General features: G+C 52.8%; 6 protein-coding genes across 6 annotated transcripts; 3 read left to right on the top strand and 3 right to left on the bottom strand.

The window, feature by feature from the left end:
* Positions 1-121: 121 nt before the first annotated feature.
* MRS44_006698 (uncharacterized protein) lies at positions 122-1,171 on the bottom strand (the record flags this gene model as incomplete). Its single annotated transcript, XM_046270120.2, has 1 exon — positions 122-1,171. One exon carries the CDS (start codon positions 1,169-1,171, stop codon positions 122-124), a length of 1,050 nt encoding a protein of 349 aa, XP_046139686.2.
* Positions 1,172-2,454: 1,283 nt separating this feature from the next.
* On the top strand, positions 2,455-3,173 carry MRS44_006697 (uncharacterized protein; the record flags this gene model as incomplete). Its single annotated transcript, XM_065621854.1, has 3 exons — positions 2,455-2,631; positions 2,818-2,909; positions 2,957-3,173. The coding sequence occupies 3 exons, from the start codon at positions 2,455-2,457 to the stop codon at positions 3,171-3,173; spliced, it is 486 nt and encodes a 161-aa protein (XP_065477926.1).
* Positions 3,174-3,814: 641 nt separating this feature from the next.
* Positions 3,815-6,120, bottom strand: MRS44_006696 (uncharacterized protein; the record flags this gene model as incomplete). Its single annotated transcript, XM_046270126.2, has 3 exons — positions 3,815-5,278; positions 5,326-6,041; positions 6,096-6,120. The coding sequence occupies 3 exons, from the start codon at positions 6,118-6,120 to the stop codon at positions 3,815-3,817; spliced, it is 2,205 nt and encodes a 734-aa protein (XP_046139688.2).
* A 1,120-nt stretch (positions 6,121-7,240) lies between these two features.
* Positions 7,241-8,155, top strand: MRS44_006695 (uncharacterized protein; the record flags this gene model as incomplete). The annotated part of the gene is made up of 3 exons (XM_046279276.2): positions 7,241-7,499; positions 7,556-7,584; positions 7,646-8,155. The coding sequence occupies 3 exons, from the start codon at positions 7,241-7,243 to the stop codon at positions 8,153-8,155; spliced, it is 798 nt and encodes a 265-aa protein (XP_046139689.2).
* Positions 8,156-8,400: 245 nt separating this feature from the next.
* On the bottom strand, positions 8,401-9,979 carry MRS44_006694 (uncharacterized protein; the record flags this gene model as incomplete). The annotated part of the gene is made up of 4 exons (XM_046270129.2): positions 8,401-9,096; positions 9,150-9,377; positions 9,449-9,650; positions 9,702-9,979. 4 exons carry the CDS (start codon positions 9,977-9,979, stop codon positions 8,401-8,403), a joined length of 1,404 nt encoding a protein of 467 aa, XP_046139690.2.
* Positions 9,980-11,066: 1,087 nt separating this feature from the next.
* On the top strand, positions 11,067-11,714 carry MRS44_006693 (uncharacterized protein; the record flags this gene model as incomplete). The annotated part of the gene is made up of 1 exon (XM_046274544.2): positions 11,067-11,714. The coding sequence occupies one exon, from the start codon at positions 11,067-11,069 to the stop codon at positions 11,712-11,714; it is 648 nt and encodes a 215-aa protein (XP_046139691.2).
* Between the last annotated feature and the right edge of the window lie 43 nt (positions 11,715-11,757).

Here is an 11,757-nt window from a genome sequence, read left to right as displayed (position 1 = left end):
GCAGGGATTGTATGTTGGGTCTCGTTTTGGTTGTGGTGTGATCAAGAAGTGTATAAGCCAAGGTGTGGGCTGAAGGAGTACGACGACAAGGTCGACAGACGAGAAAGTGTGGTAAAAGAAACTAGATGGCTCGCACGGGCAGCGAATCGCGGCGGCGCATCTTGAGGTCCTTGGTCAGCGAGTTCTTGCTCGTCTTATTGGTGATCCACTCCTCAAGGTTGTTGATGGTGCACTCGGCAATCTCGGTGAGGGCCTCCTCGGTGAAGAAGGCCTGGTGGCCGCAGACGACCACGTTGGGGAACGTCATGAGACGCATCAGCATGTCGTCCTGGATAATGTGCGAAGAGTGGTCGTTGTAAAAGAGCTCACCCTCGGCCTCGTACACGTCGAGTGCGAGGCCTCCGATGTGGTTGGTCTTGAGCGACTGGATGACGGCCTCGGTGTCGATGAGGCCTCCTCGCGACGTGTTGACCAGCATGGCGCCCTCCTTCATGAGCGCAAGGCTCTCGGCGTTGATGATGTGGCGTGTCTGGTCCATGAGGGGACAGTGGAGGCTGACAATGTCGCACTCGGGGAGAAGGTCCTCGAGGTCGCGGTACTCGCCATACTCCTCAAAGGCGGGAGATGGGAAGGGATCATAGGCGAGGAGGGTGCAGCCAAATCCCTTCATGATGCGGGCGGTAGCAAGACCAATCTTGCCAACACCGACGATGCCGACCGTCTTGCCGCACAGCGTCTTACCGAGAAGACCGTCAAGAGCAAAGTTGCCCTCGCGGACACGGTTGTAGGCGCGGTGCGTCTTGCGGTTGAGGGTCTGGATCAGGGCGACAGCAAACTCGGCAACAGCCTCGGGCGAGTACGAGGGCACGTTGGCGACCATGATGCGCATGCGCTGGGCGGCGTCAAGATCGACATTGTTGAAGCCGGCGCACCTGAGGAGGATGGCCTTGACGCCAAACTCGGACAGGGCTGAGATGACATTGTCGTTGACCACGTCGTTGACAAAGACGCAGATGGCGTCGGCGCCCTCGACCAGCGACACCGTGTCCTCGTTGAGGGCGAACTCGTGGAAGACGAGCTCAATGCCCGACGACGAGTGCTTGTCGCAGGCGACGACGGCCGACAGGTACTTTTTGTCGTAGGGCTTTGTGCTGAAGACGGCGACCTTCATTTTGATGATGATGTGTCAAGGAAACGTAGATGGACAAGGATAAAGTGAAAAAAGAGGTAATTGTTGATGAGAGGTTATGTGGTGTTGCGCGGGGTTTGTGATAACCTTGGAAGCCTCGTTCTTGGCTACCTTAATTTCTCCACAAGAAAGTATGATCTCACTCCTCTTCTACACTCTTGATGCGCGTGGAAACACACAGAATAAATACTCTAATCCTCTATCAACCCCCCGAGACGAAAACAGAACACTCCCTCATCAAGCGGGCGCCCATAGCCTCGCGCGACGACCTCTGTTCCCAATGATAGAGCCCATGTGCTTCCATCATCAGGCCATGCAATATCCAAGCTTGGACGCCAAGTGAGTGCGTGCGTCGTAAGGGGCTGGCACAGTCATATTTTTTTTCCTTCTTTTTGGTCAAGTCGCGGCCCAACGTATGAGAAAAGGCAGACGTTTCCGGCTGTGCTGTGACTGGTTTTGGGGGTGCTTGCTTGATTGTTTCAGGGGGACTGAGTTAAAGGCTGTGATGGATGCAACCGTCTTTGGCGGGTGTCGATATGTATCTACCCGTTTAATGTCTATAGCGGTACATAGTCTAGATACTCGGAACCCACTGCATCTCCGGAGTCTTCGTATCTCGATAGATTCCCCAGACGCAAAACCCATCTCTCACCCGCACAAAACACCACGTTTCAATCTGCGCATCTCATCACCAACATCGGCCCTATACAACCAGATACAAAAAGCATTCCTCCCCCTGACTCGTCAACCCTGTCCACTAACCATCCCCTGCTCGGCGTCCGGCCCCCCGGTGCCGACGGAAGGGTTCGTCCCATCGGCCGATATGCATGGCGAACGCCGCGCCCGCTCGCAGAGCCTCACTACTACACTAATTCTCCCGTGATGCCATGTCAATCATCCCACTCCCCAATCTTGTAATCTTACTTCTATCTCGCAGCGCCGCGGCACCGGGTCCCCAGTCTCCCGCCCTTGCCAAGATCCCATAGGCGAGGCTGTACCTGATATGCAACCATGCGGGAGCCGCCGACTTGTCGTGAGATCTCTGGGCCCAGATTTATGGATTGTTTCATAGATTTGAGTTCAGGTGACTGTTTGCATATCTTTAGTTATGAATCCTGATGCATGCTCCTAGTTATTTATGCAGTAGCACAACCTGACTCGTTTGCTCCGTGTGCTCCAACAACACCACAACTTGCAATCCTCACAAGGCGTTTAGTCAGACAACACGGAAGACAACCAGGAGAATCTTAGTTATTTGTTTCATCATGGCCGTCACTGGCAAGCGCTGCTCACGAGTGCCCCCTGCTCAATCAAGGCCATGCTCACTCCTTCCTCATCCCCTTGACTCGACCTTTATCATACCTACAGGCATTGGCAGAACCAAGAAACACCATCCATCATCCATCTTCACTTTTCATCGAGCCTTCATCAAATATCTAGCAGTATGTCCAACAAGTCAAGCCGACGAAACCTGGTCAAGGAGGACCCAACTCCCGCTTCGTCTCCCCACAGCATCGCCTCTAGCCTTCCATCATAAGACGACGCCGCGGTGGAGGATGCCTGGCAGGAGAAGGTGCAGCGCGAGGGCATTCGCCTTGAAGACGAGCCGTGGTACATGACCCTCCCAGTCGGCATCGAGTGCCGCAAGAGGAAACCCTACTATGAAAAAATTGCACGAGAAGACCCAGACCCACGCAAGGCTCAGAGTGCCCAAAACAAGGTTGACTGGGGCAACCTGATGGAGTAACAAATCATATATGCCGCCAGTGGCGAGCGCAAGAGAATCGGCCCCGAGGCTGCGAAGGCGCGAGAGGAGCAGGTCGTCAGAGAGACCAAGGCCCTGTCCCTGAGAACCTTGCAGGAGGCTGAGGAAGATAATGCCGGTGACGAGGATGCCCCAAAGAAGAAGAGATCCAAGGGCAAGAAGCGTACCCAAAACACCCAGGCGAGTGACTCTCATCCCATTGACGGCATCTTTCCATAGCTAACCAGGAGCCTACTTATAGCCCGGCTCTTCGACTGAATCTGCCATCTCTTCCTGCAACAAGTCTTTGTCCAAAGAAGAGCTCACTCTTAAGAGGGCCCACCGCCAACTTTTGCAGCCCCCTCGACAAGACTGGTCTCTGGCAGTTACTTTGGAGCAGAACAATGCTCTCTGTCATGCTTTATTGCTATCTTACTTTGAGAGGAAGCAGTGAAAAGATGGCCCATGGACAATTTCGGCGAGAACTACCACATTGGAGGAGTGGTCAAGAACAAAGCACTTTCGAGTATGAAACAAGGTATCGTTGTTTGATAGTTCTATCGGTTAGAGATCCGAGAAAGTCAAAGTGGACGCGAGATAGCGCATGCAACCTGCATCCAAATCGCCACTCCCCCAGACCTACTCAACTTGCCTGCATTTCTCCAGTCATGTAGATCCCATGTCAGCCCTACGAAGACACATCCTCCCCGGTGGAGCACTCCGGCAACTCCGGGCCGGTCAGGGGGTGTCGCCGTAATACTGCGGGGCCGCGGAGATGGTGCCGGTGCCGGATCTTCGGTGCTACGGTCCCTCGCTTGAGTTGGAGCATGCATGCAGTAGGCCCGTTTATAAAGACTGCAGGGTTTGTCTTATCTCTGTGTCTACCGTCTATAAGTACCACTGATTGTGTAATCCTTCTTGGGCCCCTTGACTGTGTATTCGATCCCCCATTCCTTCAAGTTCACGGCCTGGAACGCAAAGTTGTACTTGACGTTGTAGTAGTCATCGATACACAAGTGACCCGCCTTGGCCGCCCATCCCTTTTCAGTCGCCTCAATGAACTCGATCTCGTGGAAGAGGTAATCGGCTCGCTTCAAGTCATCGGGCTTGGCGAACCACACACTCAGGACGTCCTTGAGCTCGTCATATCTCCAGACATACCGCCGCGATGCCTTGAAGCCGAAGCCTTGCTCTGTCTTGAACTCGCCCTCTTCGATGTAGAGGTATTCCATGCCGAGCTCATCTACTTCTGGTGATCCATCTGTGGGATTGGCAGCGCATCGGAGACCATCGCTGGTCTTCTCGCGGAGCAGAAACTGTGCAGTTCCGCTAAAGTGGCCACTGGGATGCGTAGGAAGCTTACTGATCAGGTCACGCTCAAGTTTCCATGTTCCCAGCAAGCTTCGGAACACGGCGTGAGCCACGAACCTTGGGGACGAGAGCCCGTCCGTCGCTGTCTTGTGAGTCTGCTTGAGAGACTCCATTGCGGCATCTTTCGACTCCTGGTCGTCATTAGAGTTCGAGAACCTCGCTGGAGTCAGCATGTCCAGTGGCTTGTCGTTATGCGGGAGGCTAGGGACGGGCGGCGTCAGGGGTTCTTGAATCTTCATCGAAAGCGCCTCGGCAAACTCATCCATGAGGTAAAGGTAATCTCCCATCGGGAACTGCGACGTGCGAGGATCATCCCGAAGGTCGAGCGTTCTCTGGATAGAGATGTCATCACGAAGTTTGTCCTGGAAGATTTGGGAAGAACGGCCTGGGGTGACACTGTCCGACCACAGTGCCGACACAAATCGAGCCTGCATTTGCATCACGCCCCAATAAGGCGATCGATAGAAGCCGACAAAGCCTAGGCCTGGAACCTCGGGGTGATGAGTTCCGTGGAAGGCCAAAGCAACAGGTTGGTCGATATGCTTGGGCGAGTGCTGAAGCGTCTTCAACACATCGTCTGAAAGAAAGCTCAAACAGGGCGAAGGGTCAAATCCCGTAGCCACAACCACCGCCGCAATGTCTTCAATCTTGGTGCCATCAGATAGAGTGGCTGTAGAACCCTCAAGGCCCTCCACTTTGCCCTTTGTCAACTTGATCATTCCTGATCGAACAAAGTCGGAGTACCAGAAACTGCAGGCCATGTAAGGCTGCTCCTTATCGTTGGTCTCGTCTATCTTGAGCAGAGGAGAAAACTCGGACTGGTCAGTGCCAATGACATTCTTGTAAAGGCCGTTCAGCATCTTGGCTCTCTCCTCGGTAATATGCCCCTGCATATTGACCAATGGCTTGGGGCGGTTATTGAGATTATAAGACCCAAAGTCAAAGGGCAAGAAGGGAGCAGCTGGCTTTGTTGGCTACAACATGTAAGCAATTCATCCTGGATCCTGAGATGCCTGCCTACCTTTGGGCTGGAAAAAAGAGGGAACACCCAGGTTGGGCGTTGGATGACATTGTGAATCTCGTATTTGTCAATGTCGGCAACCTTTGAAGCATCTGGAGAGTTGATCTCTGATGAGAGATGCGATGCTATAGTGCCCGCAATCTCAACGCCAGACATTTGACCTCCGACAATGAGAATTTTGCCGCCACCAGGACGTCCCTTGCCCAGGAGGCTCTCCAGGTCTCGATAACTGCTGCTGTGAATGATGGGGATGGTAGACTCCTTAGCAAGGCAATCAGGAATAATGGGCTTCCCAAAGAACCCAGATGCCACAAGAAGATGGTCAAAGTGCTTGGTCTCAGACCCGGTGGTGATATCCCAGCCTTCGGATGAGCCCCCCGGACGCTCAGCTCGCTCCACCTTTGTCCCAAGCTTGAGCTCAAAGTCTGGGTTACCAGTGAGGAATCGATCGAGGTATCGCTCAAGATATTTCCCAATCATCCACGCCTGCGGAAACTGAGGTGCCGCATCGTCCCAGGCCAGCTCTGAAAACTGCACCGTGTGTCTGCTCTGGTTCGCCCACATGAGTGGATGAACCTGTCGCTCCGTGTCATCCTTTGAAGTCGGCCAGAGACCCCCGACATGTTTCTGAGCATCAAAAACGGTAACCTTGAACTCGCCGGGAGCAGTGTTATGAAGCAGCGTCTTGGCTGCAACGAGTCCCGAAGGACCAGCACCTATCAATAGATTGTCAGTGAGGGACTCAAACTCGCCGAGTGCAAATCACCCACCAACAATGCAAACAGTCTTTGCCATATTTCTCGCAGCAAACAAGTATCTGATCAGCGTCATATAATGCCCAGTCGGCGTGATGTGATCCCTGCTCAAAGCTCTCTTTCAAGCCAGGATTGAAGGCAGGGTTTGAGCGATTTGTAGAAGAGACCTTGTCGTACGACTTTGCTGGCCGATTTGCATTAGAAATAGCCGTCGATTTGCCTCCACAACACTCCCACACCTAAGCAATGACTTTGACTGTAGCCTTGGTCCAAGGGAGAGACTCAGTTGATATAGCAAAACAGTGAGTGAGACGTGAGAAGTAGATGCCCCTAAACGGCTTAGTCGATGTACTCCCGCAACTCCCGAGATCGTCGAATTCGCGGCTGACTAAGCACTTGTCTCGCGAGAAGCGTCATGGTGTTGATCTGGTGCACAATTTCACGTCGAAGTCCATGTGAAGAATGGTACTTCTAAGGATATTATTTCTGTTGAGAGATCTCTGGTTTTATGAAATCTCAAATGCTATTACTTGGAGTGTTCAATTGTGTTATGAATGTATTCACTCTTTGGTCTTTACCCCAACCATGATGAGACAGTCCTGGTTGGGAGCGCCATGTTAAAGACTGGGGTTTCGGTCAATGACAATGATGAACACTACCGGTATTTACACCCATTTTAATACTAGTATCATAGATTACCCGAGTGTTTTCAGGCAATATTCCTGTGCAAGAGATAATCTTATGGCTCACTTGGAAATCTATTGCTGCAAGTGTAGAGCACTACGCATCTAGCCCGCCCTAACACTCATTACTCTGGACCATCACCATCCTCACTTACACCCGGCTCACGTCTCACCTAAAACTCATTCTTCTGTGCCAAATAAAACAGATACATGAAAAACTCATATTTCGAACTGCCGCGGCTTGTTGTTTTCCATCACCGCCTGAACCCATCATGCCATGGCCCATCCAGATTAGAAATACAAACCCCGCTCCCTCGCCAATGTCGTCATACCCACTTGCGTGATTGACCAATCCTCAGTAAACATTGAAGCTTAAAATCACCAGTCTCTCGGATTTAAGAAAGCATTGTCCCTTGACTTATAGACCTTCATTCTATCAACTATTCAAGGACCTTGAATCCTCATCGATACTTGAAAATGGCCTCTCACCACGTCCTCATCCTCGGCGGCCACGGCCACGTCGCTCAGCACCTCACTCCCCTCCTGCTCAAGCGCTCCTGGACCGTCACCAGTGTCATCCGCGCCTCGGAGCAGGTTCCAACCATTGAGAAGCTCGGTGCCGGTCTTCCCGGCAAGCTCAATGTTCTCGTCCGTAGCATCGAGGATGTCACGTCCCAGGACAAGGCCCAGAGCATCCTAGACGAGGTGAAGCCCGACTACATTGCCTGGAGCGCCGGTATGTTTGGTCTTAATCTCGCTGAAGTTAGATATCATGATACTAATGAGATATAGGCGCTGGAGGCAAAGGCGCTCCTGACCGGGTACGCACCTCACCAACTCAAACTCCCCTCATCATGGTCCAGCTACTAACTCATCCTGCAGACCTTCAAGATTGATCGCGACGCAGCAATCCACTTCATCAACGCCGCTGCCACAGTCCCTACCATCACCCGGTTCCTTCTCGTCTCCTACCTTGGCTCTCGCCGCGCCGGTGCCTCGTGGTGGCCTGCTGGCGAGTGGGATGAGTTCCACAAGACCGTCAACAATGGCGTCCTTGCAAACTACTACAAGGCCAAGATTGCAGCCGATGAGGCCCTGTATCGTGTCTCCAAGCAGAGCCCTACCCTCGTTGGCCTCAACCTTCGCCCTGGAACCCTTACCCACAACCCAGCTACCAAGGTTGAGCTGGGAAAGACGGCCCATCTATCATCAAAGGACGGTATCAGCCGCGAGGCAGTCGCCAAGGTTGCCTCAGCACTTCTTGCAGCTGACGGTGTGAAGAACACCTGGCTCGATCTCCTCGACGGTGACGAAGAGATTGATGCTGCCGTGGAGAGAGTTGTGCGAGAGGGCGTGGATGCAGCAGAGGGTGAAGCCATCTACGATGCCTAGGCTGACAGTCCTGATTAAAAACAAGTCTGCCATGATCACGACGATGAATGAACAAAATTATGAATAAATTTCATGCTAGACTCATTGCAGTTCCTTTGTGGCCTACTGAGATGCTTCAGTCGCTTTCTCCTCTGCAGCTGACGATTGAAATAACAGTTAACCTGCGTGCGCTATGTTTCGCCTTGAACACCATTTTGTCAAATAAAATTCCACCAAATGATAGTTGATCCGGTTCCAAATGGGTATCACACCTCCTCCAGCTTTCCATTCCGCAGACTGTTCATCTGCCCCTGTTGAGCTCGCTCAAAGGTGTCCCGGTGCTCAACCCCCAAAGAGCCCAGTCCGCTGTCAAGGCGAATCGCCCCAGGAGCCTCGCCGCGCCTCCGAAACCACTGGGCCTTGACTGCCCGGACTTCTTCACAAAACGTCTTCCAGCTCGTAGTGAAGTAGATAAGGGCGTTCCACACGCCTTGGAGCGGGAGCACGCACCCACTCGCAACACTCAGAGGGAAGCTGATCTTGTCATGGTGCGTGAGGCTGTAAAGCCGGTTGACCGAACTTGGGATCCAGGTAATCAGGACTGCAAAGCCGAAGATGAAGCTAGTTCGCAAGTATGCCATCTTGACAGGGTCGAGTCGCTTGAGTTTCAGCGAAGCATTTGACTTGACGGCCCGGAGGCGTGAAGCGATCGTTGGCGGTGGGTTTGGAGTGCTGTCGGAGGTGCATGTCGTCTCGAATCTCTGGGGCCTGGTGGGAGTGTTTGGCTCGAGGTGCTCGTAGGATGCTGGCAAGGCCCAAGATCGAGCGCGGCTGGGACTCATTCCGGGATGAGTAACACCTGGCATGGCGGGTTCATCCTGGTGCTTCCGTCTCGGCACCGAAGATGTGATCTGAACCTCTGTAATAGCCGTACCATAGAACTCCTGGCGACCAGTAAGGTTCTAGAGATAGTGGTCAGCGCTTCCTCTATTAGTGGTGCTTGAGGGGGGAATACCGCTTCCGAGGATCCCTTGGCGTCACTGCTCGAGTATGGGTTGTTGCCGTTCTTTTCCCCACTTCCCAATCGATCTGCTGCGACGTTTCTGAGAAGGTTTCGGTGATGAAAGACGTGGAATCCGACCGCGATGTAGATGATAATTGACAGGAGTGAGAAGATCCAGATCGGGATGTAGTACGAGTACAGGCGGACAAGGCTCCAGTCAGTTCCGATCCAGCACCACAGCTGAAATAAGTCAGTTTATTGGACCAGATACAAATTTGTAAGATTAAATAGCAAAGGAAGCTGTCACTTACGGTGGCATCTCCGAAAATAAGGCCGTCGGGGTGGTCTCGAACAGAGATGAGGACGATCGCAGGTATCATGGGACCGCCGAAACAGATGACACAATAGAGCCAGGCGTACTGCCGAAATGTTCGTGGATTCGCGTTGAGAAAGAAGACGAGAAAGACGTTAATCGCCATGGCGAAAGACCACCAGGGATCAGACTGCATGAACCTGTCGCTCAGGTCAGTAACACCCACTCATTCACCAGCGGAGGAACTGCACCATTCAAAGATGAAAGCTTGAGCCTGGCAAAGAGTAGAATCCTCGCCTCTCTCAATTCCGTCATATCCTATCATCGAGGCAACACTGGCGCCGGCGTTGGCCATGGAGGCGAAGAGGAGAAAGAGGTTTGGGGTGGTTCGGAGCTTCTTGAACGCCCAGTAGCTCAGCATCAGGAGAGTGATGGCCACCATGGAGCAGCCCGCTCCGACTCGCTCGATCGTGATGAGAACATCAATTTCCTGAGGCGAAAATGCCTGGCCCTTCTCGGGGCCCTCCATGTTGACGGCGCTTGATGCCTCGAGGCGGTCGTGGTGGTGGTTGAACGAAAGGTGAGCAGAGGTGAAGCACCACCAGAGCGAAGGAGGCGGGGGGGATGAAATGGGCTGAGTTGAGGCAGGCACGAACCTCTAAAAAAGAGATCTCGAGGTCGCACCTTCTACTCGAGAAGGAAGGTAGGCAGGCATAGTGCGTTGTGATAGAGTTGGCAGGTGCCACCAGTGGCAACCAGTGCAGGTACTCCCGAGGGGCTACCACTGAATCACAATGAGGGCAAATGTCACTGAGAGCTTCCGAGGAAATAATCGAACGATGCCGATTCTTGTTTGCTTAAAATTGGCCTCTTGTGACCACAATGGCGTATTCGGGGACCTATCATGGTTGTTCGCTTTGGCGTTTGCGTGAACCACTTGAATAACGCCTTCTGGCATAGAGCCCCATTATGAAAAGGGAACATTTTGGCAGCTGAATTAAACAATCCATTGATCGAGTCCAGTTTGTATGTTCGAAAAGGACTTGGGGCCAGTGATCGATGTTGTGAGTGAGGTTCTCCTAAATCTGGGGTATATATCCAAGTGTGCACAAAGGTGTCACCGAGTACCACCACACCCCGCAAGAACGTTAGTGCCCGTTTGACCTCGGCCATTATTTCCATCCAATTAGACGTTTTGCCAAATCTTTAGCAACTCGGTCTAATTCCTGACCATCAAGCAATAGCTCTGGTTGTGACCTGCCCAAGGCGACAAGGAGCAACCCTCATTCTATTGGTTCTTGGGAGATCGACGCCCAGATAGGTACCTCGGTTTCACAATCCCGCGGCCCCCGACAAATTCCAACTCTGCGTTGTTATCTCGCTCTCATCCATCTATAAATCAATTCTCTGTTCCGGTCAGGTTAGGTTGTTGGATGATGCTAGTCGCAAGGTCCGTCCTAAAACGTCCCCAAACCGCGCTGTCAAGAGCCTGCATTCTCCGGCTTCAACCCCCAGCCCCGCGTTGCGGAGAACATCGCATCGGACCGGCCATCAATATCGCGACTCATCGTCAACCTTTCTTCAACCACTCATTTTCATCGCGAGCTTCATCCAAAATGACTTTTCCTCCCATCGACAGCACCATCGTCTGCCCGGCGCTCAATGTCCTCTTCCCAGGCACACCGCCTGACCTCTTTGCCTCTGAACTCACCTTCTTCGCCTCCGTACCTTGGACAGCGTCTCTTCTATCAGCTCCAAACACAATTCCCTTCCTTCCATCATGTCGCAACCCGGCATCGTCAGCACATGACCAGCTCTTTGGTCTCACTCTCAACAACGAACGCGGTCTCTCCCATCTCATCAGCTTCTTCCATGCCCCGAGCACCGACGTCGCCAAGGACCCCTCACACAGCATCACCGAGACCGTCACCCTTGTGTCTCTAGGTGACGGCCTCAGCGGGTTCCCTGGAGTGACTCATGGCGGAATGATTGCTTCGTTGCTTGATGAGTCTATGGGGACGATATTTGACCTGAATAGCACGTTGAGAAAGCAAGCGAGAGCGTTCCAGACGCCCAATGTGACGGGCGGGCTAGACATCAAGTTCTTGAAGCCAGTTCCCACAAACGGCGTGTATTACATCACTTCGACTGTAGATGAGACCGATGGTAGAAAGACTAGAATTCGGTGTGATTTGAAGGATAAAGATGGCGAGGTGCTGGCCAAGTGCTCAAGCAAGTGGGTGGCACTCAAGTCAAACCTGTGATTGTAGAATGGGCTCGGTTGGGAATAGATACAGGCCGTCCAGG

Source organism: Fusarium solani (assembly GCF_023522795.1).
Source record: "Fusarium solani strain SB1 chromosome Unknown bctg00000003_1, whole genome shotgun sequence".
Lineage (NCBI taxonomy): Eukaryota > Fungi > Ascomycota > Sordariomycetes > Hypocreales > Nectriaceae > Fusarium > Fusarium solani.
The sequence above is the reverse complement of the archived record's forward strand: the minus strand, read 5'-3'. Positions and strand labels throughout refer to the sequence as shown.